The sequence below is a fragment of the Heloderma suspectum genome, chromosome 3, assembly GCF_057233095.1.
Source record: "Heloderma suspectum isolate Gila_16-S chromosome 3, 16-S_ref, whole genome shotgun sequence".
NCBI classification, from domain to species: domain Eukaryota; kingdom Metazoa; phylum Chordata; class Lepidosauria; order Squamata; family Helodermatidae; genus Heloderma; species Heloderma suspectum.
The window spans coordinates 138,448,657-138,475,636 of NC_139460.1; the positions used below are offsets into that span (position 1 = coordinate 138,448,657).

At 42.5% G+C, this 26,980-nt stretch overlaps 1 protein-coding gene across 7 annotated transcripts in view; it reads left to right on the top strand.

The window, feature by feature from the left end:
• The window catches only part of LOC146350291 (gamma-glutamylaminecyclotransferase-like), a 98,953-nt gene that overhangs the window by 60,865 nt on the left and 11,108 nt on the right, over positions 1-26,980 (top strand). For 3 of the 7 annotated variants that reach the window (XR_014789246.1, XM_084844677.1, XM_084844679.1), the window contains 2 exons: positions 765-834; positions 1,369-5,040. Coding sequence is in view for 5 of the 7 variants with exons in the window: in XM_084844677.1 (XP_084700803.1) it covers positions 765-834; positions 1,369-1,520 (222 nt within the window). In the remaining 2 variants the exon portion in view is untranslated. Of the gene's footprint in view, positions 1-764; positions 835-1,368; positions 5,041-10,511; positions 10,575-10,817; positions 10,911-20,252; positions 20,410-26,980 lie in introns of those variants that run through there. The other 4 variants (XM_084844680.1, XM_084844683.1, XM_084844682.1 and 1 more) reach the window with 4 other exon arrangements.

A 26,980-nucleotide genomic window follows, 5' to 3' on the forward strand; every position in this document is an offset into this window, starting at 1 on the left:
TTGACTTATTTGTTGACCTCCTTATCTATTCAATCATTGCTTTTCTTTAAGCAGTAATTGGGAAAATTGGATTAAATATGGTGTTTAAAAGTTTAATGATGTAATGGAGGAGGGATGTATGCCTTACAGAAATTAAAATAAAAATGAATCATGAAAATATCCAATAGCTTCAATCCTTCCAGCTAAGGGATTTTATTGTAAGAAACAAATGGAAATAGAAAATTGAGAAAAGCTTGGACCAGACATGAAACAATAATCAATTAGAAAATCAATGAAAAAAAATCTCCTGTTTCTAGAAGTCAGAAGTGTTGGCTGCAAAATGAAAGTAATTTTAAAAATCTCTCTGGCTGCAGCCTACCAGTGATGTATGCTAATGTACCTGCAGTAAAGATAGCTTCATCCCACTGATTTTATTGGGACTAACTTCACTTTAATGCAAGTATGCTGGTTTTAAGTGGTGATTTGTGTGAGCATCCGGTTTATAATGCACTCCACAAGTGTTTTTGTGTTCTTACTAGCACTGAAGTAATTACTCTTTAATTGACAGAGACTACCAGACAACAGCTGGATCAGGCTGTGAATTATATTGTATGTATATCCATTAGAGAAAAGTAGAAGTCTGAATGCACATGAAAAAATATGGTGACATAATCACATTAATAGACCACAGAGCATGAGGTAATTGGTAGTGTTTGGTTGTACTTGACATTGTATGCACTACAAAAATAGCTTGTCCCGTTGATCTCTTTTTCTGAATTATTCAGGAATCTGAAGCTTTGTTCCACAAGGCAATTAAAGCCAATCCAACTGCAGCCAGTTACCATGGTAATTTGGGTAAGACATTTTACAGCTCCCCTAGTGCAAACTTTTTTCTTTTTTTTTAAAGACACATTGCTTGTACTTCTTTTCATGTTCATTGTCTTTAAAAACTACTGTTTTAAGGCATTCTTCTGCTGGCTAGATTTCTATCTGCCTGCTTGCTAAACAAATTGCCAGCAACAGAATGGAGTTCTGAGAATGGGTTTCCAAGAATGCAAAGCCTATTGCATTGTATGATAGACCAACCAGGCAGCACACTGCAGCCCAGAGGTGGCTACATGTCAGTGGTGGCAAATTGGCTCTTTTGTGCCGTGCTTGCAAACCACCATGAGCTCTCCAGATAAAAACAGCAATTTATGGCTCTAGCACAATCCACTCTTGTCATTCCTTGGCCTGCTTGGCTCCCAAACGGGTCTCCTCCAGCTGGCAACAGAGCCAGCTGCCACCATGCCGACAGCCAACCAAATGTTTTAATGTTTTCTAAGTAATTGGCAAGATTGTCTATTCTTCAACAACATCGCTAACAAAAACTCCTCTTTGCTGTTTCAGCTGTGCTGTACCATCGCTGGGGAAATCTTGACTTAGCCAAGAAACACTATGAAGTCTCTCTGAAGCTTGACCCTTCAGCAGCTGGGACCAGAGAAAACTATAGTCTTTTAAAAAGGAAACTGGACCAACTGCAAAAAAAGAGTGACGTCTGAGGTTTCTTCTCAGGCTTTGAATGCATACTGCATACCATTTATTGGTAACATGGCTACTAATCACCAGAGAGAAGCATTGTCACACTGTCATTAAAACAAAACAAAACACAATAATTACAGCACCAGCAATGGACACTTGAATGTTTCATGGAGATGTCTAATGTCAAAAGTTTTTTTTAAAGTTTAGAATTTTTCATTCAGAAAATGAAAAGGGTTTTGTTTCTTCTTTATGATTTTTGAACCAATTTTAAAATCTGTTGAATATTTACATTCTGATACCCAAACCATACTGAAGATGTATGTATCAGTGGAGTATGCAAACATGCCACGGTACAGCAGTTCAGGAATGAAAAATAATGGTAGTTTTTTGCTTTGACACGCATTTACTTGATACAATTCTAACGCAGTGGTGGTATGAAATGTGGCCATTGGTTTGTACATGCAATGACAACGTGTGCTTCTATAACATGCAGGAGGGTGTTGGTTTTTCCGACAGGGTTTTTTCTCCTGTCTGCTATCAATACACAACTGATATACTTGGTGAGAATGGAAGAGATTCAAATACTTCCCACATTATGAGAGAACTTTGAATTCAAATTGTTTATAGGTTCAGAGTCACACTCTGGTTGTTACTGTTCACCTTAAAGGCAGTGACTTGAATGGGTCACAAAGAAGTCAAAGTACATCAGGTTGGAAAGCCTCTTGTACCTGGATGTTTGCCTAGAGCCTCAAAGCACTTCAACTGGGCAGTGACCATTACATTTTTAGTCAATGTGGCTGTTTGCTCTGCTATTTTGTTGGCAGCTACTTTTGTGGGGGCATCAACAGCTTAAATCCATATGGCATGCTGGGGTTTCTTCAGTTTCCTCTGAGGAATACTGCAGTTGGTGTAACAATTTCACAAAGAAACAAAGGCCCAGTTAAGATGCTCTAAAATCCTTCATATGAAACATCCTCAAGGTTGCAGCTGAGTAGAAGAGTATCTGATGTTTGATCTGGGCCATTGTAACCTAAAATAGCCAGTAAAGGGAGTGTGGCTGCAACTTTTAACTTTTTATTAGTATAGAAAGTTTATGCCGAAATGATACCATGGGAAAAAATTCTGAGATAACCACCTATACAATCTTGACAGTGTAAATAATCCCAGATACATGTGACTTTGTTTTCCAGCTTTATTAAGTCACATAATGATCACTGACAGAAGGTACAGTTAATCTAATACCATCCTCCAATTTATTCTTGATCCAGATTGGATTTTCCAGTGTCAAAGAAAAAAATAATTGCTGCCTGTTTTTTGTGCTGATATGTGTATAGCACAAGGCTGTTGTTGTTGTATCAGAATCCTGCTTTTTTCAATATTAAAAGCAGCTTTCAAAGAATGGAAAGATCATTAAAAAACGTTTCTAAAAAATATTTAGCTGGTTCGTCCAGTAAGCTTGGACTGTGCCATCCTGTTATAGATTCAGCCTAACCCTTACAGATGATTGGTGCTGTCTGAGTCCTAGCATCTGTTCAGCATTAGGTGTACATGGACTCAGTCTAGCCCTGAGTGCTGGAGGCAGAGATCCAGCCAATGGAATAGCATCCACTTAGAGAATTGGGATGTGCAACTCTTTCTAAGGTGTTATAAATACATCATTTCTCTGAACACTACTACATAATGCAGGATGCTATACATCTCTTTAATAAAAGCATGTATTGTGTGTGTATATATAGATATATGCATCAGTCAGAGAAAAGTGTATAAACTGTGAATAGAAATAATTTCTGCAGGTTGTAGAATATTTTTAAAAAACAGACAAACACATTTGGTTCAACACTTTTCCCTAACATGCATCACTTAACAAACCATTTTCTTTAGAGAGCTTCAGCTATTGGACAGTATAGAAATGAAATCAATACATACATACTTAAAATAGATGTAAAGGATCCTGGATTCTGAATATATTGTTTTTAGCAAAGTTTTTCATAGCTCATGTTTGAATATTGTTGATGTCTGCTGTAATTTACTGTCTTATTCATTACTGTTGTGTCTGCAGTTTACATGTGAGATTTATCCTTATTGGCCTCCACTGTTTGTTCTATTTTAATCTAGTGAATCCATATTTTATGTAGGGCATGAAATGATAAAGCAAAGCTTTAAACTTTTCTGTTCTTTTAAATTGAGAATTTTGCTTCTTTTTTTACAGCCTATAACTATTTTGATCTCCTGTTTTTAAAGCATTTGTAACATAGATCAGCATTTTCCAGACTTTGATGATTTAATGTTCCAAGTTACTTGAAATATGTATGTCTCCCCTCTACCAGCTCTTTCATGTGGAAGTATTGACTAAGCAAAACTCTTGGTTGAGTCATATGCCATTTCACATATTATGTGGAAGCAAACCATAGTTTTACCACTTAGACCAGCCTTCCCCAAGCTGGCACTTTCCAGATGTGTTAGACTACAGCAGCCAACTGCTGGTGGGGGCTGATAGGAGTTGAAGTCTGACACATGTGGAGGGTGCAGCTCTCTGTTGAGACTAAACAGGGAGCTGCAACCAATTCTGGCCCCGTTACAAATGTTGCTGTATAGTCCATATGTTTACAAACGTATTTGTTACATTAACACTTAATAATTTTCTCCACCCCCAGGATCTAAAAGTTGGTTTCCGTTTGCTTTTTCTATGAAATCTGGGGACCTTCTTATAATTCTGGACTTCCTGACCCTGAGTGGATACACTGGGTTGGGTCTAGATTTAATCATACTTAGAGTAGATCCAGTGATTTCAATGGTTCTACTCTAACAGTGACAATCTGGATTCAGTCGTATGTCAGGCATAGCATACTGACTATGGATGCCCCAGTTTAACAAGGACATTCACATCCTCCCTGCTAATCAGAAGCCACGAAGGCAAAAGTGTGCTATGCACTCAGTTTCTGTTGCTGGACTGAGGTATTCAGCATCTGGTAATGGTTAAATGTTCCCATCTCCACCCCCCACCCCCCAATCACAACTTAGAAGGCTGCTTTTTGGGGTGGAAGGAGTCACTACGCATCTAATGCATAATTTCTAGTTCTACTCTCTCACTGAAATCAATAGGACATAATTAAATATCAGGCGTGTAGGACCAAGGTGCCAGTCTCCCATATAATATGACATTAGCCCAACCCAATCACAAAAGATGCTAACACCATATACATGTTTATGATGAGGTTTACCAACAGCTACTTGAGCACAGCATCACAAAATGTAATTAAAAAAATGTCACCCACAAAAATGTCATCTGAAGTGTTTTACACTTATAATATCTGTCCGCACCTTTTTTCATAAGAAAAAAGTGGTCATAACTTCTCAGTTGTACTTCCTTTTCTTAAAATGTGTAACTTTTTTTTTTTACAGGACACTTGCTCAAATCAGTGTTTAGAATCAATTCCAGATGATAACAGTAGTCAGATGAAAGAATTTGATATGGTAACTGGCAAATAAATCAGTCTAATGATTTGGAAAGTGTTAATAAACAGTTTTGTTAATGAGAAATCTGCCCTTCAGATGTCTGAATTCCCTAAATACTAAGGTATTCATACTAATGCAGCAATCCACTACTGAATAAAATGGGGCCCATGTCTCAGTAAAAATGGATATAATCAGCCTCACATTAATTTTTCTCAAATTTTCTACTTCTTATACTAAAAATAGTACCTTGTTAATTTGACATATCACTTACTTGACTATTTCTTGTCTCTTTGGAAACATAGATTGTGACTGGTCTGTCATGTACACAGGTGTTAAACTGCTTTTTGAAAGTGGGATACATGAATATCTAAACCAGTTCTATCTGAAAGAAATCCTAACTCTTCATATGAATCCATCTTAACACAATCCAATCCTCTGCTTCACAGTTCAATTCAACCTATAGTACTTAGGAACAGGTGTAAGTTTGCTAAGGCTGCAATCCTATACATACTTACCCGAGAGTAAGTCCCACTGATTAACATACATAGAATTGGGCTGTAAGAGTCTTGGCTCTCTTGAAAATCCAGTGCAAATTCTGCATGCTAGAGGTCTTCTGAAAATCTGGCCTTGTTAGTGAATAAACACTAATTTCTGAAAAGGCTGCCTCTTAAAATCTATCAATCAAAAAATTGATTATACAGAAGACTGGTAGACACTACCATCTAATGCGAGAAGTTTTCCATTTCTGCGATGTTCTAAACAGCTACATTTTTGTAAGTGGACGTAAATATTGACTTTGTACAGGAGAATTAAAAGTATTGTTTTTGAACACTTTGAAATTTTTGTAGCCAGTGCAGTGATATGTTCAATGTACAACAGTCTATGATGTATATTCAGGGATTATTAAACTGTATATTTGGCTAATAAAAAGGCATGAGTGAGGACTTTGAAAATAATGGCTTACAACTGATAATGTCTAAGTAGTCCTTGTTAGTGAATTTTAATTTCAATAAATACCTACCAGTTTCTTTTATAATACAAAGTTTGAAAAAGACTCATATGTAATAACTCATTTGTAGGTTGCCTATGGTGGATTTTATAAAAGTAAAACTAGAACCTATCAAAGAACATTGATAAAAAGTACTGTGTTTCAAGAACAGTGTAAATGTAACAGATAGAGGACAGAGGAAAACACCTTTTTTTTTAGACAGCCATGGTAGTTTTGTTTAACTCTGAAGTGTTAATATAGCTGTGGGGAACTCCAAATTTGATCAGAGCAGGGGGAGGGAATGCTTAAAACTTTCCCCACATGCAGATTTTCTGATCAAAATCGCCTGCCCTCCACCTACTTTTCGACCTGCAGGGGAAAAGTTAGTGAAGCCATATCTTCACCCCTTGTTAATGTGATGCCAGTGAGGATCAAACTGAAAATGCTTTCTCTTTGATTCTGACTGGCATCACTTTTTTTTTTGTAATACCTTTATTATAGCCTGCTCCTCAATGAAAGACTAAACCTGTATCTGGGTTGTACTACTTCATACAATGAAGCTTACATGATATTTCTCCAATTAAAAAAAATCACTACACATACACAAAACTAGCAAGTCAGGAAGAAGGCTAGACTAGAATCCTTTTCCCTAACGTTTAGAGTTCTCTGTGCAGGGAATTTTTTTCTATGGAGGAGCATCCACCTGCAGTCTGAACTGGTACAGCACCAACACAGGTTTATCACTTCACTAAGAGGTAGGCTATAGACAAGATTTTTTAGAAAACTTGATACTAGTCAAGGGTAAAACAAGTAAAAGGCAGGCTTTTTTTTTTTTTTTAAGCAAGATCTCGCCACAGTTAAGTACTCTTAAAATGCCACTGCTTTTGGTGGGAGAGTTGAGCACATGCACAGCTCCCCCACTGAAACCTGTGGTACCTAAAAGTGCTGATAGCACTATAAATATTTATTTATATTCTACAGATGTATAGCGCCCTTAGACAAAACCATCTGGATCTAACATTTACAAGAGAGTTAAACATAAAACATGATTAAAGCTGCAATCCTATACATTTATGTGGGAATAAGTCAGGGAGTAAGTTCAGTGGAACTCAATTTTGAGTAGGCATGCACAGGACTGCAGTGGCAGTAAGCATCACAATGTAATCCTAAAAAAGTAATTAATTAGGTACTTGGCACTAATTTTAAACCCAGTGAAGTTTAATTTCATTGCTCAACACCCATACAAGTGGATCACATCCAAAGAGTGCCAATTAAGGCAGCTTCCATTTCTTTGCAATTTCTGTGTCAGTGGACACACTTGGAATTTAGAGAGTTGTGGGCACTCTCACAAAATGTCTGCCACAGCGGGCCAGTCCAGTCACAAAACACTCATTTCCCAGAAGGCAAACAGGTGAGACTATAAAGAAAAGTAATTTGCCCCCAAACCTAAGTACAAGGCAGAGGTGGGGTACACGTCTTCAAACCCCAAAATGACTCTTTTGAACTCAAATATAGATGGCATTGGAAGACAGCACTGTGTTTTGGAGCATGCCAACCTCCCAGTTAATTAAAAAAAAAATCTTAAAAATCATGAGGGGCAGGTAGCTGGGCAGGTGCCAAGAGGTGTTTGAGGCCACATTGGTGCCAACAGGCATCAGGTTGGAGACCCAACGTATAAAGTAACCAGAGTGCCACTACCCGAACTCTGACTGCAATCTTTTACAATAGAAGGCTGAATGTCACTTTAAGTTGTTCTCCATACATTAGGTTAGCTTGTACTTACAATGGCCTATGATACAGATTTTAAATCTACATTTCCTTACATGTAGATCTGATTTCTGCTCCACATTCATCCTGTATGATGAACATACATCCAGGCAGGGCATAACAGAGATTCATTATTCCCATCCAGTTCTCTCAAGTATGCACTTGATTAGTTTAGATCAGGGGTGCACAATCTGCAGCCCTCCAAGCCTGTTATGATCCCCACTGAAATCCCCCCACGTGTATTCTCCATTCCCTCACCCAGTGATCCTGATACAGATTGCTCTTTCCCCACCATTGCTAGCAGGATATGTGTGCGTGTGTCTGTGCAGCCCCTGACAAGCACGCGCGCGTGTGTCTGTGAGGCCCCTGACTCAACATCACATCTGACCCTTGAGACCAAAAAGGTTGCGGAACCCTTGTTTAGATGCTTTAGAACTTGGTGTTTTAGATCAAGTTTGTTTGTTTCAAAACAGGTACTGGGTAGAAAGGTTATTAACATTTTAATGTTTCAAGCATATAAAATACTGTTTTCCAGGGTCTTTAAAACATCCCATTGTTAAATGAAACACTTTTATTTATGGTGGCCTTTCCAGTTCTTGACCCTTTTGGCACTCTGTAACAGCTTTGGATGTTTTTTTGGGGTCCCCCCAAATTTCAGGGAATGTCAGGGGCCACACTGGGGTGCCACATGTTGCCCACCCCTGCTTTACTCCCACCCTACCCACCTGTTCTCATTAATAGACATTACAGCTGTGCTTTCCATCTTTAGGGCTGAGCTCTTGTACCTTTAACTGTGTGATAAATAGAAATTCAACAGGTAGAGTCTCACCAGTGCATCTTTGTTGTAAACTGCCTAAAACTCCTCGGTGATAAGATTAGGTATACATGTTTTAAAATAAAGTATCCATGCTATGTAACGCTTTCTCTCTTAAATGTCCAAGTGGCAAGTCTACACCGGAGCCTCCAGGAGCATGAATGGCAGGTCAAATAAATATAGCCTTTCCCAACGAGGCATTGAGAAAAGATGTGTTGACCTCTGCCTATCACATAGTGGTGACAATGGCCACTGTCTACAGTGGCACTGATGACAGAGAGATTCTATGGAAAGCATTTTACTTTGTATGTGTTTTTGTTGCAGACACCTTTATTCTCCAAAAGACTGCCATTAAAAAGTACCACTAAAATGCACAAGGCTCCTCCAGAGTATGAGCAATTGCGACAGCGATTTATTATATTATTAATGGCAAATCTTTCTATAATTTAAATATTAATACATATATGCCGCTTAATATACTATTATCATGCAGAGTAACTGTGTAATCCTGTATATGCTTGCATGAGAGTACATCCCACTGAACTCAGCGGATTTACCCCCAGGTAAGCAGGCATGAGGGGCAACTACATACGTTTAGCGTTGGAGTTAACATGACAAACATCGCCAGGCAGCGGGCGGCTTTGCTGCTGCTGCTGCTAACTAGCCACTGCCTTCGCTAACGCAGAGGCGATGTCTTGCGTCGTTGGCCAGTGTTCTTTCCCTTCCCATCCTAAAGCGTAGGCGTATTTTTACCCCGCGCGCCCTGGTTGTCCAGACAACAGCGGCTCCCCCACCCCCTTACTTCCTCCAGCTCTCTCCCCCTTCCGCCGATTCTGTCATTTAAACAGATGACATCAATCATCTCTGGAAAAGGCGGGAGTAGGAGTCGCCCGTGGAGCTGGACAGCGAAGAGGGACACGCGCGCACAGAGTGCCCGGTTTCCGGGCTGACTCGGCTTTTTCGTTTTACGCCTCGCGAAGAGTGAAAGCGCCACGCGTCTGCATGGAAGCCAACGGCGCGCAAGGAGCGTCCGCAATGCCGGGGGGGGGGGTCGGGGGAGCGCGGTTTGACCTTCGTTACAACGCGAGGTGCGCTTTGCGTGGGAGGCTTCCAGGCCCAAGGAATCCAAGACCACCACTGGCGGGACGCTGTAGCGCTTGTGTGTAGCTTACTATAATGCCCTTGAGCGTTGCTTAACAATCCCGAGGCTCGAGCTGAACTACAGGTCCGGGATTTGATTTTATTTTTTTAAGGGTGGGAGGCGATGCTGATGGCCGCCGTGGTGGTGGGGGAAGTGACGGTTTAACCCACCGCCGGCGCTGTTCTTGATATCCGAGCCGGGCTCCGCCAGCGGATTTGCGCGGGGAAAGGCAGCTCGGCATGTACGTTTGTGATCGCAGACAAGGATCGCGGGGATGAGGTCCCCACCCCGCTGGACCTCTCGGCCTCACCCAGCAGTCTGACTGCCGACTGAGTATCAGATGCGTCGAAGTACCTCACAACAGTGGACTACACTGCAGGGGTATCATGAACTAGGGTTGTGCCCCATGTCAGGCCCACTTAGAGCTGACCCGTTGTTGTCCAACGTTACCGCGGGCTTCTTATTGCACTATAACGCCCCCTCCTTCAGCCCTACCCTCAGCTTCCAGGATTCGCAGTAGGCACATTAGGGTTGCCATAAAGCCACTTTCCGCTTCGGCGCCCGCCGTAAATACACCCGAGTTAGGAAAAGCGCGAGTTCCTGGCGTCTTCCTGTCTCGTTGTTTGGGGGAAGGCGACGCTGCTTGCTGCCTCAGATTCTCCGTCGCTCCCCAGGGACAGGCGCCCCCTTCCACCCGCGGACAGGGGGCAAAATGGCGCCGGAAGCGCCCGCGATGTCCCGTCTCCGGACGTCCCCGCTAGCCCAACCCTCCGGAGGCGCCAACGGGCTCCTCCCACTCCTCCTCAGGTTCTAAAGGCCAACGTACGGTCCGGAAGTGGCTCACTGTCTGATTGACAGCGCTCGGGCGAGTCCAAGGAGTCGGATTCAATCAGCGGTTAAACTGGCGGGTGAGCTTTGCTAACGACATAGCGGAGGTGCTGCCTCTGACGCTGAAAGCCGGCGAGGGAGACGGGCCGGCTGGAACCTATGTCTTAAAAGACATTGGCTACACAGCGTCATGTGACGTGGGGGTGGGGGAGCAAGGCGAAAGAGCCCTCGCCCGCCCAGGTTTTTCTCTTTCAACCAATCCTTTTCTTCCAAGCGGCGGCTTTTAAATTAGCGGCGCGTGCCTGCCGAAGAATACCACGTGAGACTTAGAGTAGAGCCGCATTGGCTGAGGGCTGAAATACCTGTCTGCGGGCCGTCGGGTTCTCTGGTCTTGTGGTTGATGAGGAGAAGGGGAGGTGAGTGTCTCCGTCGTCGTGTAGCTATGCGGAAAGGTTCCCATAGGTTTTTAAACAAATAAACCAAATTAGAAACGCCCATCTTACAACACTGACACATGTCAACGCGGACGGTTTCCAAAAGTCTCTTAAATTAAGTACTTCTAAGGCCCACTCGTTTCAGTGAGAGGAAGTTAAGCATGCTTACTTTTCTCCAGTTAAATAAATGGCACCATGACGTGTCTGTCTTCAAGAAGACTCTGGATCTTCCTGCTGACTGAGCGTTGTGCAAAATGTTGCAAAAAGGGCCTTTGCCCAGGTGGCTCACGAAAGGAAACCCGTGATATTTTGTGTAGCAATGTCAGTTCCCTGCATTTGGCAAAGGGGTTGCAGACGGTACTATATATTTTCAGAAGGGAGCTGTCATAGCATTGTACAAGGCCTAATTATGATTTTAAAAGAGAATAACCACCAGATATTAGTTCTTATAGCCAGTATGGAAATGTGGCTCAGAAACAGAGCAAGTTAAAAAACAAAAACAAAAAACCCTGACAAAATAACATCAGTCTTCTCAAACACCTTATTTTTATCTTGACAACAGACAGGGAGGGCGAGCTGGGGAGTTGTGGATGATTGAACATTTGCAGCAAGCACAACATTTTGATTCCACTTGTAAGTTTTGTTGTTTATTCGGTCAGTCGCTTCCGACCCTTTGTGACTTCATGGACCAGCCCACGCCAGAGCTTCCTATCGGCCGCCGCCACCCACAGCTCTCTCAAGGTAGAGTCCGTCACCATCCATAGCATCCAGAATATCCATCCATCTAGCCCTTGGTCGGCCCCTCTTCCTTTTGCATTCCACGTTCCCTAGCATCAGCATCTTCTCCAGGGTGTTCTGTCTTCTCATTATGTGGCCAAAGTACTTCAGTTTTGCCTTTAATATCATTCCCTCAAGTGAGTAGTCTGGCTTTATTTCCTGGAGTATGGACTGGGTTATAGAATCATAGAATAGTAGGGTTGGAAGGGGCCTAGAAGGCCATCGAGTCCAACCCCCTGCTCAATGCAGGAATCCAAGTCAGAGCATCCCTGACAAATGGCTGTCCAGCCTCGTCTTGAAGGCCTCCAGTGTGGGAGAGCCCACTACCTCCCTAGGTAATTTGTTCCATTGTTGTATTGCTCTAACAGTCAGGAAGTTTTTCCTGATGTTCAGCCGGAATCTGGCTTCCTGTCACTTGAGCCCATTATTCCGTGTCCTGCACTCTGGGATGATCAAGAAGAGATCCTGGCCTTCTTCTCTGTGACAACCTTTCAAGTACTTGAAGAGTGCTATCATATCTCCCCTCCTCTTCTCAAGGCTAAACATGCCCAGTTCTTTCAGTCTCTCTTCATAGGGCTTTGTTTCCAGTCCCCTGATCATCTTTGTTGCCCTCCTCTGAACCCTCTCCAGTTTGTCTGCATCCTTCTTATAGTGTGGTGCCCAGAACTGGACACAGTACTCCAGATGAGGCCTAACCAGTGCTGAGTAGAGGGGAACTAGTACTTCCCGGGATTTGGAAGCGATGCTTCTATGAATGCAGCCCAAAAGAGCATTTGCCTTTTTTGCAGCCACATCACATTGTTGGCTCATATTCAGCTTGTGATCGACAACAATTCCAAGATCCTTCTCGCTTGTGGTGTGGTTGAGCCACGTATCCCCCATCTTGTAACTGTGCATTTGGTTTCTTTTTCCTAGGTGCAGAACTTGGCATTTGTCCCTATTAAATGTCATTCTGTTGTTTTCTGCCCAGCGCTCCAGTCTATCCAGATCACTTTGAATTTTGTTTCTGTCTTCCAAAGTATTAGCTATCCCTCCCAATTTTGTGTCATCTGCAAATTTGATCAGCATTCCCTGCACCTCCTCCTCCAAGTCATTAATACAGTTGTTGAAGAGCACTGGGCCCAGGACTGAGCCCTGCGGTACCCCGCTCGTTACCTTTCCCCAGTTTGAGAAGGTCCCATTGATAAGCACTCTTTGAGTCCTATTCTGTAACCAACTGTGGATCCACCGGATCGTTGTTTCATCTAGCCCACTTTGAGCTAGTTTGCTCATCAGGATATCATGGGGCACTTTGTCGAAAGCTTTGCTGAAGTTGAGGTATATGATGTCTACAGCATTCCCACGGTCTACAAGGGAGGTTCCTTGATCAAAAAATGAGATCAGATTTGTCTGGCAGGACTTGTTTTTGACAAATCCATGTTGGCTTCGAGTAATCACGGCATTGTTGTCAAGGTGCTTCCAGATGGATTGCTTTATGATCTGCTCCAGAATTTTCCCAGGGATTGATGTCAGACTGACTGGTCTGTAGTTCCCAGGTTCCTCCTTTTTACCCTTTTTGAAGATAGGGACAACGTTAGCCCTCCTCCAGTCATCTGGCACTTCCCCCGTCCTCCATGATTTCTCAAAGAGAATAGACAGCGGTTCTGAGAGTTCTTCTGCCAGTTCCTTTATGACTCTAGGATTCAGTTCATCTGGCCCTGGAGATCTGAACTCATTCAAAGTAATGAGGTGTTCCTTGACCATATGCCTGTCGATCTCAAGCTGCAATCCTGCCCCTTCAGCCTGTACTGAAAGGGGCAGGATTGTACCGCCTTTGCCAGGGGGTCATAGACCCTCTTTTGGGAGAAGACTGAGCCAAAGTAGGAATTGAGCACCTCTGCCTTTTCTTTGTCATCTGTTATCGTTTTGTCATCTTTATTTAATAGCTGAACCACCATTTCTTTCCTCTGCCTTTTACTATGCACGTAGCTGAAGAAAGCCTTTTTGTTGTTTTTAACATCCCTTGCTAACCTCAGCTCATTCTCAGCTTTAGCCTTCCTGATGCCATCCCTGCAATTCTGTGCTATCTGCCTGTACTCTTCCTTTGTTACTTGGCCTTCTTTCCACTTCCTATATGTGCCCTTTTTTGTTTTCAGGTCATCCCTAAGCTTTTTGTGAAGCCACATTGGCTTCTTCTGTTGTCTTCCACCTTTTCTTCTTGTTGGAATTGCTTGTGATTGTGCCTTGAGAATTTCCTTTTTTAAAAGCTCCCACCCATCTTGGACTCCTTTTCTCGCTAGCATCGCTTGCCATGGGACCTTACTGATCATCGTTCTGAGTTTATGAAAATCAGCTTTCCTAAAATCCAGGGTATGCGTTTGACTACACTCGGCTTTTGCTTCCCTTAGAACCAAGAACTCAAGCACAACATGGTCGCTTTCCCCCAGAGTTCCTGTAACTGCTACTTTATCCACTAAGTTATCTCTGTTGGTTAGGATCAAGTCAAGGATAGCCGATCCCCTAGTTCCTTCCTCTACTTTCTGTAGGAGGAAGTTATCCGCCACACAAGTCAGGAATTTCCTGGAGGGGCCATGTTTTGCAGAATTTGCCTTCCAACAAATATCGGGGAAATTGAAGTCCCCCATTACTACTACATCATGCTTCCTTAAAACATTGGCTATTTGCTTTTCAAAAGTTTCATCCTTGTCTTCTCCTTGATTGGGTGGCCGGTAGTAGACTCCGACCACCAGGTTCCTTTTATTCTTTGCTCCATTTATTTCAACCCAGATGCTCTCGATGGGGCTACCAAGCTCCTCCTCCTGTATTTCTGTGCAGAGATATGTATTTTTCACATACAGTGCAACCCCACCTCCCTTTCTGTTCCTCCTGTTCTTTTTGAACAAGTTATATCCTTCAATTGCTGTATTCCAGTCATACAGGGTTGATCTTCTTGCAGTCCAAGGCACTCTCAGAATTTTCCTCCAGCACCACAGTTCAAAAGCATCTATCTTCCTTCGCTCAGCCTTCCTTATGGTCCAGCTCTCGCAGCCATAGGTTACTACGGGGAATACCATTGCTTGAACTATGCGGACCTTTGTTGTCAGTGTGATGTCTGTGCTCTTCACTGTTTTATCAAGATTTGTCATTGCTGTCCTCCCAAGAAGTAAATGTCTTCTGATTTCCTGGCTACAGTCAGCGTCTGCAGTAGTCTTTGCGCCTAGAAAGACAAAGTCTGTCACTGCCTCCATGTTTTCTCCCTCTTTTTGCCAGTTATCAATCCAGCTGGTTGCCACAATCTTGGGTGTTTTTGAGGTTTAACTGCAACCCAGCTTTTGTACTTCTTTCACCTTCATCAAAAAGTTCCTCAGCTCCTCCTCACTTTCAGCCATCAAAGTGGTATCATCTGCATATCTGAGGTAGGGTGAGAGCATACAACCCTGCCGTACTCCTTTCCCAGTCTTAAACCAGTCCGTTGTTCCATGGTCTGCTCTTACCGTTGCTACTTGGTCGTTACCCAGATTCCTCAGGAGGCATACAAGATGACTTGGTATCCCCGTACCACCAAGAACTTGCCACAATTTGTTATGATCTACACAGTCAAAGGCTTTAGAATGGTCAATAAAACAGAACTAGATGTTTTTCTGAAACTCCCTGGCTTTCTCCATTATCCAGCAGATGTTGGCAATTTGGTCTCTAGTTCCTCTGCCTTTTCGAAACCCAGCTTGTACATCTGGCAATTCTCATTCCATGAATTGCTGGAGTCTGCCTTGCAAGATCTTGAGCATTATCTTACTGGCATGTGAAATAAGTGCCACAGTTCAATAGTCTGAACATTCTTTGGTGCTTCCCTTTTTTGGTACGGGAATATAAGTTGATTTTTTCCAATCTGTTGGCCATTCTTGCGTTTTCCAAATTTGCTGGCATATAGCATGCATCACCTTGACAGCATCATCTTGCAAGATTTTAAACAGTTCAGCTGGGATGCCGTCATCTCCTGCTGCCTTGTTATTAGCAATGCTTCTTAAGGCCCATTCGACCTCACTCTTCAGGATGTCTGGCTCTAGCTCACTGACCACACCGTCAAATCTATCCCCGATATTATTATCCTTCCTATACAGATCTTCCGTATATTCTTGCCACCTTTTCTTGATCTCTTCTGCTTCTGTTAGGTCCTTGCCATCTTTGTTTTTGATCATACCCATTTTTGCCTGGAATTTACCTCCAGTGTTTCTAATTTTCTGGAAGAGGTCTCTTGTCCTTCCTATTCTATTATTTTCTCCCGCTTCCATGCATTGCTTGTTTAAAAATAATTCCTTATCTCTTCTGGCTAACCTCTGGAATTTGGCATTTAATTGGGCATATCTCCCCCTAACACTGTTGCCTTTTGCTTTCCTTCTTTCTTGGGCTACTTCCAGTGTCTCAGCAGACAGCCATCTTGCCTTCTTGGTTTTCTTTTTCTTTGGGATGTTTTCTGTTGCCGCCTCCTGAACAATGTTGCGAACCTCTGTCCACAGTTCTTCCGGGACCCTATCTACTAAATCTAGTCCCTTAAATCTATTCTTCACCTCCACTGCATATTCATTAGGAATATTTGTGAGGTCATATCTACCTGATCTGTGGGTCTTCCCTATTCTCTTTAGTCTGATTCTAAATTGTGCAATCAGAAGTTCATGATCTGAACTACAATCAGCTCCAGGTCTTGTTTTTACCGACTGCATAGATGTCCACCACCTTTGGCTACAAAGGATGTAGTCAATCTGATTTCGGTGTCGACCATCTGGTGAAGTCCATGTAGAAAGTCGTCTCTTAGGTTGTTAGAAGAGAGTGTTTGTTATGCAGAGTGAGTTGTCTTGGCAAAATTCTATCAGCCTATGTCCTGCTTCATTTTGTTCTCCCAGACCATGCTTGCCTGTAATTCCAGGTGTCGTTTGACTACCCACCTTAGCATTCCAGTCTCCTGTAATGAAAATAATATCTTTGTTTGGCATACTATCCAGTAGATGCTGCAGATCCTCGTAGAACTGATCTACTTCTGCTTCTTCAGCATCTGTGGTTGGGGTGTGTATTTGGATCACTGTGATGTTAAATGGCTTACCCTGAATTCAAATTGAGATCATTCTGTCATTTTTTGGATTGTATCCAAGCACTGCTTTAGCCACTTTATTATTAATTATGAAGGCTACTCCATTTCTTCTGTGGTCCTCTTGTCCACAGTAGTAGATGTGGTGGTCATCTGATGTGAAGTGGCCCATTCCAGTCCATTTCAGTTCACTGTCACCCAAAATGTCTATATTTAATCTTGACATCTCCCCAATAACCACATCCAATTTGTCCTGGCTCATAGATCTTACATTCCAGGTTCCTATGGTGTGTTGATCTTTATAACACCGGATTCGTCGTTCACCACCAGCACCATCGGCCACTAACCGTCCTTTCGGCTTTGAGCTAGCTGCGTCATCACATCTGGGGCTAGTTGAACTTATCCTCTATTCCTCCCCAGTAGCATTTTGATCTTCCGATGGTATACCGACATATCTCTGGTTGTACTGATCCATTTAGTTTTCATGGCAAGAATACTGGGATGGGTTGCTGTTTCCTTCCCCAGGGATCGTATTTAGTCTGACCTCTCTGCCATGACCTTCCTGTCTTGGGTGTCCCTTCACGGTTTAGCTCATGGCGTCATAGAGGTGCTCAAGCTCCAGCACCACGACAAGGTAATGATCTCCTTTGCTGGAGTTGTTAGTATTACTCTTGTTATATAAACTGTTCAAGATAACCTCAGGTACTTATAACACAAGCAAACACTTTCAGCTGTGATCCTGATCAGTTTATATTACAGCAGTGAAAGTTTCTACCTCTTGTACAATAGTCAACCACAGCTACAATTGGAACAACGTTTACTATGAATTTACAGTTTGATGTTATCACAAGAAGGTGTTCCTCTGATAAACTCGTTGTTGCCCTGCCTGAATTATATGATGGTGATTGTACTGTGGCAAATGGCTCCCACTTTCCCAATGAGTTGCTGTGGTGGAGAGTTCATTTACTGAGGAGTATGTTTTGTTGATCCTTGTCATATACATACATGGCCTGGTTTCAGGCTTCTGCTCTGCTTCCTATATATTGTTATGAGCAAAGGATCTTGTGCAAGCGCATAACCTGTAATACTAGATATTACTGTGTTTACTCACATTTGAAGAGGAATATATCGGTTGCAAACCAAAGGATTCATAGGGCATTTCTACACTAGCCTAAAATCCTGCATGTAAAATGAGGCTTTCTGCTTCTGTTTTAAATGCAGGATCACAACAGCTCCCTTTACATGTGCTTCCTTTCTCCTCCCCACCTTTTCCCCATATCTGAGTCTTCCATTATCTTTCATTGATCTCACTCCTCGTCTTGCCGCTTTAACTCTTTGCATGGAGGAAACTGAAGGACACAACTGGGTAATTTGATAGCTCATTATCTGCTATCTGTTTAAAATGGAACAAAGGGCATTTAGTGCAGGAGGGTCACAGCATCATGTAAAGAGCCCGCAAACTTCTGTGAAGGAGCTATCTCAATCGCAGGATAAAAGTTCTGTGTGATGAAGCCCATAGAGAAGGGGTGTACAAAAGCCTGTGTAGCGTGTACAAGCCTTCCATTAATCTTAAACCATAAACACAGGCAATCACATAGTGGTGTTAGCAAGGAGACAGTGCAAAGTTTAACTATAGAGAAATAAGTGATTACAAAATATGGCTTAAAAATCAAATTGAAAACCCACATTTAAAACACACACACCCCTGCCTGTGCAAAGTTTAGTTCTGAATTGTTACTAAAGTTTTCCTTTAGTAGGAAATAGTATTCCACCTTAATTTAGTAACCTGGAAAACTAGGACACAAATGTTGTTATCTTAGGTGGCCTCACCTATCCCAGCTCATAGCAAGTAACAAACAAAAGTAAGATAGACCTTTGTCTGAAAGACCTGCAGCCTAGAAGTTTGCCACACATTGTAGGGGAGCCATGAAAGAAATAGAATATTAACATAGTATTATATAATTTCTTTATCTGAAAGATGTTCCAAAGGAGTAAAACACATTGTTCTGTCCAGGAGGAAGATAGGAGGGATAAAGGTAGATGAAATGATAGTATTAAGGTGAGCAGATAACAAAGCAATATTTTACTTAAATAGCTTAGGACTGCAAATACGTTCATCTGCTACTAGGCAAGTACACTGTTGGGGCATGTCATGGCAGATAGTCAAAGGGGTTGGTGGTACCGAGTAAACTTGCTGTTGCAGAGGAATTGTGATAGAAGGGTGCAGGAAACAGGATAAAAAGAAACCTAAAATTGCTAGAAAAATCTCTTAGAGCTTGCATACTATGAGACTGGGGCATAATATCGTAGCAATGAGGCAAAAAGTATTCTTCGAGGAGGACTAGCAAAGTAATAACTGCTGTGTCCTGTGGCAGTGAACGTATTTCATCCAGATGAATACACTCCTGAATGAAGACTCTTGCCCCAAACAATGCTGTACTTGCTTCCAAAAGCCACAGCTGAGCTGACCCCTGCCAAGGGCCTCTCATAGTCTACCTCAGCATCTGCATGCAGGCACATCATTTTCGAAAGAGATAGAGAAAACATAGTTACTTAAAGTAAGCTCTCTTCTGTCTCAGCCACCAGCCATCAAATGTTAGTTCGAACAGAAAGTTATGGCACTGCATTTGAACATGCTTAAGTGTAGACTTCGGGAGACTAGAAAGGATTTCACAGCTGTGAGGCAGCCACCTAGAATGCCTGTGTACTTGACATTCAAACATGATGCATGGGATGGCATTAAGAGAGTATTCTTATCTGTAAAGAGAATGGGGTGCCTAACACTTATTTGAGAGGAAGCCGCACTTACCAACACGCCCACACATACAGGTAAGTTCTTTAAAATATTAAACCCGAATGATTTTTCTTTAAAGGCCTTACTACTGGATATACAAGTACAGGCAATCAGAATCTTGTGGTGAATGGAACTTCACAAAATCAGTGTTTATGAACTCAGGAAGAAACTAATAAACAGAAACGTTTCTGGAGCAAATCCTGATCTGATTTATTATTTGGTAAAGGGAGCCTCGGTTTTCTTTCTTCTTAGTAGCAAAGTCTAAATTTCTTATATAATGCATTTGGCTAATACGGGGGAGGTTCATTCCTGTTGATTGTGTAATCCTTGCCAAATATACTGAAGTTCTCTTGGACTCATGGGATGGAAAGATGCTTTTCTGATCTGACCAGCTGAAATTTATGGAGCATCTTTAGAGCGCTCCAGTTCTAAACTATGCCCGCCATGGATTATTGAGGTTAGAGCCACTAAAATTTAATTTGGATATAGAGGATACATTTATGGTATGCTGGTAACAGAAGACCTAGCATATTACTTATTGTATTTCTGTCCGGGGAATAGTTATCATTTTTTAAATCTGAACTCTTAACTGGAACAATATTTCAGGATGAACTAGCCAAAATTTGTTTTTTATTGGATGCCTAAGACAAATACGTTTTTAATTTATCTACCATATTTGTATCCTGCTTTTCAGACAAAAAAATATCTCCTCAAGTAGCTCACATTGATTGAAATGCCTACCCAGTGGTGCAAGGTATATGCACAAACTAAAAGACAAGAGACATAAAGGAAGGGGTATGGAGGGAAAAGACAGAGGAACATGATCACTTTGACAGCGCCAGAACGAAGTGGTAAGTGGCTAATAGACATTTATATCCAGCTAGGGCCAGGCTGATCTTCCCTGTCTGGGATGGAGGTGGTGCAAGTACCCAGTAGCCTTTGGTTCTCTAACTGGTAATATTAGGCATAAGCGGCTGCCTGCAATGGCATGCAGAAAAACCTGAGGGAATTTTGTGAAAGCAGTTTGATATTATGGAAACACTCTTATCTAAAACTTTACATCAGGGGTTTCCGATGTTGGCAGGGATCTACAACAGCGCCCATGAAGCTATCCACTCCCTGCCCCCTTACAAAAATTATTTAATAAAACCCTTGAAAAACAACAGGTTCTCCTTCCTGTTCTGGCGCCTGCTGCAGGTCAGCTGTTCGCGAGCAGGGAAAGAAGGAAAGAGTCACTTTCTGGTCCCGTCTAATCTTCCATCCACACAAACCTTTCCCATTTGTTCTCTTTCTGCTCACTTCCAGTCTCTAGCCTCTCTAGTTCTCTCCCCTGCAACCCCTTTCCTTGCTATTTCTCTCCCTTCCCCATCCCTAGCCTTCTTTCTCTCCCTTTCTAGCTTTGCTCTTTCTTTCCCCTCTACCTCTTTGCCTTGGTATTTCCCCCTCCCAGCCTGTAGCCTTGCTGTATCTCTCCCACTCTGCCTCTTTGGTTCACTTTTGACTAGCCAGGCCCCCACGGCGGCTATTATGTGACTAGCCACATCCTCTGTGGGGAGCTACTTTGTAGTGGTGCCCGCAGCAGTTTCGCAAATTCCCAAATGTGCCCATGGGTCCAAAATGGTTGGGGATCCCTGCTCTACACTGGTTCACTTTGGACATTGCAATACAATAAACCATGGTTTATCAGACCAGGAATGAGCCTTGTGCCCTTGTGCTTGCCCCTTCCCTTCCCTCCTCCATTTGCGCACCCTGCTTCAGTGCAAATAACCTGGTTTGTTAAACCATGGTTTCCCATGATGTTGAAACTGGGAAACTGTTGCCAACCTAAATCATCCCTCATATGCACCTAGATTTAATACTCGACACCGAACTTCCTCATTTGTTTATGGCCGATGCTTTAAAATAAACAAAGATTTATACATAGTGTCAGTTGGTCAATGATATCAGATTCCATTTCTCTTCTGTCAGCTCCTCCAGGCTCTATGTATATCTAGAATGTCATTCCCTCTGCATTCTCCTCCCTGTAGTCTGGCATTACACAATCCCAGTCTCTTGTACTTAATCATGGAACAGAGTTACATCAAACCCCTCTTTAACCCTTCCCTCTATATAAACATCCCTGGGAAATTATCAGCCCCACCCTTCAGCTCCACTGTTAATAAATGGCAAAGCTGAGAAACTTCAACTTTCTTCATCTTACCATCCAATGGATTCTCTTTGACGCTATGCAAACTGAGTAAAATATAGGTGTATAGGACATTCCGGTCTGAAATGCCCATTTATCCCTTAATACAACCTTCTCCAGTGTGATGCTCTCCAGATATTTTGGAAACTCCCATCAGCCCCAGCCAGCATGGCCACTTGTCAGTGGTGATGGGAATTGTGGTCCAAGGCACCAGGTTGAGGGAGGCTGCCTTAATAAAATAATCCTATAGGATAGGCATGAAGAATATGTGGCCTTCCAGATATTATTAGACTATAACTCCCATCCCCTCTTGCCATTGGCTATGGTGGCTCGGGCTGATGGGAGTTGCAGTCCAACAACATCTAGAGGCCCACACGTGACCGACTTCTGCTCTAGGGACCAATGTTACCTTCTTTGATGTGGGAACATTTGCAGTGTACCTTCTTCTTGCACTGCTTAGTGATGGAAATCCAAGGTTGCTGCATCTACTTCCGATGGTAGTGTTGTTTCAGTTCTGGAAAGGGTGATCTCACTGTGGGACCAAGGACGAGCTCCTCCATAGAACCTTGTTTATGTATGTATGTATTTAAAACCATACAACCTTCGATTCTAATATTTTCAAGTGGTGTCAGGAGCTGTATTTTAGCAGCTACCATGCTACTAAAGATAACATTGCAGGGTGCCCTTAGATATCAACAATGGAAGAGCTGCTTTTAAATTGGCTTAATTCACTAAAGATAATTCTGTGTTGAGACTTAAAAGAACAATTTAGGAACAATTAGTGAGAAGGCAATTATTTCATGTGGTGCTTTGTTTTATTTGTTTTCAAAGATCGTTGTAACGTTCTTCTTGACAGTCTTCCTGTCTCTAATCTTTAGCCTCTCCATCTACATGAGTTACGCTTAAGCTTCTCCACTCTACATAAGCTACTGCTCATTTGATATTTTATGCCTGTTAACTTTGATCATATTATTCATTTGTACCATGCTCTTGACTGGTCCCCTCTCCTTGCATCTTCACTTTCAGCCTCTTATACATACTTCCAAATGTCTCCACGTCTTGTTCTTCTATATCTTCTCTTCTTTCTCTATTGGCTTTTCCTTGGACCCTTTGGTCTGCAAGTACCAATCTTGTATTTAAGCCTAATATTACCTTCTCTATTCCCTGCTGGTGTAAAGAGAAAGTAAAAGTATCAGGTATTATGTTTTGTTCTATGCAGTACCTACCTACAAAGTAGCCCGGACTGATGTCAACAGAGGTATAATGATAGATTGCATATTTATCACAGTTGTATCCCAATCTTTCTCCAAAGAGCCCAGGCCCCATGGAGTTTCTACATTTTATCCTCAGAACTGCTAGGCATAGAGGCCCAAGATCATCCAATGAGATTCATGTCTCAGTGGGAATTTGAACTTGGGTCACCCCATTCCAAGTTCAAGGGGCCATCTACACAGCACCACTTTCACCCTTCACTCTGTTGTAACTGCGCAGCATTGCAGCTGCGAATGAGCTTCTGCTGCAGTACACGCATGATTTACTGCAGACTTCTCCAACGGGAAAATCCGTTGTACCCTGACACATAGCCGTTGAAGCAAAGTAAACTGCGGAAGTTGGCTGCTCTTTTTAAAAAAACCATTATATTTAAACATGCAGCTGTGCAGGCACGTCAACGTGGGGTTTTAGTGGCTGTTTTGTATTTTAGGGGTGCCTCATTAGGTAAAATGTGGGTGGTCTGCTCCTTCATTGCCATGCCAACTGTTTGGCAGTTCTCCAGCTTGAGACTCTCGCGATGGTTCACACACTCCAAGGCGTGTGCCCATGAGAGGTACGTGCCTACCCATAATTCCAAAATGGTGGCTGATGCGAAGTTGGTCCTGGACCTTCTGCTCCCCTGACACCCCCCTGGCCCTTGGCCACTGACTCCAAAGCAGCCTTTGTGAAGTTACGATGCTGCAAAGGTGTACGAAGATGTGGTTGAAGAAATGAGCGTGCCTCTATAATTGCGCAGCCGCGAAGCAAGGGGGAGGAGTGAAGGGGCATCACAGAGTGACACAAGTACTAGGCACTCCTACCACATGCCCACCACAAAATGCAGAGTCGGTCTAGGGAAGGGACAGACAGCTTGCAATAGCAGGAAACCCACAGGAAACCAAAAACATCGCAGCAAAAAGCCTCTGGAAATTCGCATTTTCTGGGGGGAAACCCTGATTTGGCTGTGAAGTGGCAACTGCGTTGTATGTCCCAAAGGACCTTGAATCACAGCAGCCTCAGAGTAAATGGCTCATGTAGACAGGGCACAACAGTCTGTCCATTTCACAACACTAACTTTATACAAACTTTATACAAAGTGTAATTGTGATGCACAGCATCGTCTTTACAGCCTGAGCATGGATGTATTGAAGGGTATGCAATGAATACAGCCGCCTCTGTATCTGAGTCATGTGTCAGGGAGGCGTTTGCATCAGTTCTAACAGTCAGGTTCTCTCTTGGTCCTTGCATGTCATGGGATTCTACATACCTCCAGGCATTTGGGGATTGAGGGAGGTTGGCGATCGTATGTGGTTCATCTTTAGGATATTGTGGAATTCAACATGGTTTAATGTGCCTTATTGTTATTGATGTGTATATTTAAAAATAATTTCATACTGGGGGCTCCCTGACCCTTAAAGTAAATAATGATCCTGTTTCACACAAAATGCATCAAATAAACCACCGAATGCTGGATTGGGAAGGGGGGAGTATTAACCATTCAGTGAAGTAAGCTATAGGGCAGTCTTACAGGTATTGTCCTGTGTTATCACACCAGTAGTTGTAACACTGTTTGTTTTCACAAACCAGGACTTCATAGTTTCAGAGCGGACAACTGCTGAGAAGAGACTTTAACCTCTTGATTTCAAAGGGGCCATGGTTTCCACTGGTGCCTCCCTGGCTAATGTAAGAAAGGTGTTTTGCCATAAACGGTTCTGAGGTATTTGGTGAGGTTGGAAAGGGGTCGGCCCAAGCAGGAAGCCCGTTGTCTGCCCTGTAAAGAAAATAGCAAGTTACAAAATGAAAGCATCAAAGAACCAACAGGATGCAGTCCCTCGAGTCTCTTCTGGCATGTGGGTCCTCCTTGAAAGTTAGCACTGAGTGAAGAGTGACCTTAAAACTCACTTTATTCAAACAGACTGAGCTCAGGTTTAAAGTTCAAGGCATTTTGTTTTTTCACCTGTTTCCTACAGTTTTCAGAAACTTCTGAAGAATTAATATGTAACTATATCTCGTCACCGAGCCAACAGTGAGGATTTTTTTCTCAAGGGAAAATAATGTTACTGTATTAAAAAGAAGGAAAATAAGATGCTATACTGGATTGTGGTAAAACATTTTGATGCTAGCATCCCTAGAGCCAACACAATATTGCACATAGGATCCAGGAGTTATCTGAATCCTTATGAATCAGAACGATTTGTAAGATGACCTTCAATTTGGGAATAGAATATAGCATTATATGATCGTAGGGAAAACCACAAATGTTTTTGAGATATTTTCATCTCCACTTCTAGCTTGGCAGGCATCTAAGCCAGTTCTCCATAACAGAATACAGGGTACGGTTAGCTGCGATAGACACAAGTTTGATTATTAGTACCTCCTGGTCACTAGGAGCAGGAAGCAGGCTCAGTCTTCACACCAGTGGTGTCTCTGAGTAGATCCATTTACTTCCATGTTAAGTGTACATTGTCATTGTGAACATTGGCTGCTGAAGACATTTTTATTTAAACACGACTTCCCTGCTAACCAGCCAGAGTTTTACTGGCACAATCTGATTTTAATGGTTTTAATTCTGTATTTCTATTATGATTATGATTGTATTCTCCCCTTTTTATTGTTCACCACTCAATATCTTACTGGATGTAGAGCTGCATCCTTGTCAACCTTGTAATACCTTGTAAACAAACAACTAAAAATATAAATAAATGCACTCATCCTAGAAAAGTAAAGTGCTGCATTTGGGGACAGATGAAGACAAAACCTTCCTTCCGCCCCTCACAATTGGTCATGTGGCCCTTACTGAAAGAGAACTCCATTGGTGCATATGCACAACAAGCATATGTGCAATGTAATCCTGTGTGCAGTATACAAAAAAGTACTGCACTCCCCCATGCTCTTTGCACACGCATGCTTAATCTGTCATAAAGATGAGCTGTCTGCTAATGCATCACTATCGGCCACATCCTAGCATTGTACCATGTTTCTGTGGGACCAAGTATTGAAACCCAGGGCAGGGCTAGGCAATGAGGGTCTGGCTCATTTTCAGTAGTTCTCACAGAGTTCCAGGGAACATAATAAATAGGCTGCAATTTAGAATAAAGAAAGCACAAAGCCCTACTTTTCTAGGGACACCAGGAGTAGGTGTAGCTACCACCAGTTGTGTCCCTTTACTTTCTACCATATATGTGAATGGCACAGGGCACATTCTGGGGGCTGCAATATAGCCTCCCTCCATACACATGGCATCATACTGGGCATTTTGCTAGTTTAAAAATAAATAGCATTCATAAGTATTTTTTAACACGTTCCTATGTATGGATGTCAGCCCCACTGTGTTCAGGAGTGTTTATTCTCAAGTAAGTTTTCTTAGGAGTTGACATTCATGATCTCTGATCAACCTTACAACAACCCTGCAAGCAGGTCAGTTCCATTATTTCAGGGGGTGAGTTTTAAAGCTGAAGGTGTAGTGGCTTGCTTAAAGGTGTCTAGTAAGTTTCTGGTAAAGGTAAGATTGAAGCAGGAATGTCAGTTCTTAGGCATTACGCTAAAGCAGCTCTCATTTTACGTTTATTCACCCAGCCCCTCCAAAAATATGTTATAATAGATCGTAATACTAGAACCCCAGGTCATCCCATGAAACTGAATGGTGGGAGATTCAGAACAGATAAAAGGGAGTACTTCCTCATATAGTGCATAGCTAAACTGGAATTTGCTACCACAAGATGTAGCGATATCCACCAACTTGGATGGCTTTAAAAGGGGACTAGACAAATTGATGAAGGATAAGGCTATCAATGGCTACTAGTCAATGAATATTTTACTTCCAGTATCAGGAGCAGTATGCCTATGTACACCAGTTGCTGGGGAACAAAAGTGGGAGGGTGCAATTGCCCTCATGTCTTGCTTGTGGGCTTCCCATAGGCAGCTAGTTGGCCACTGTGTGAACAGAATGCTGGACCTAGGCCTTTGGTCTCATCCAGCATTGCATT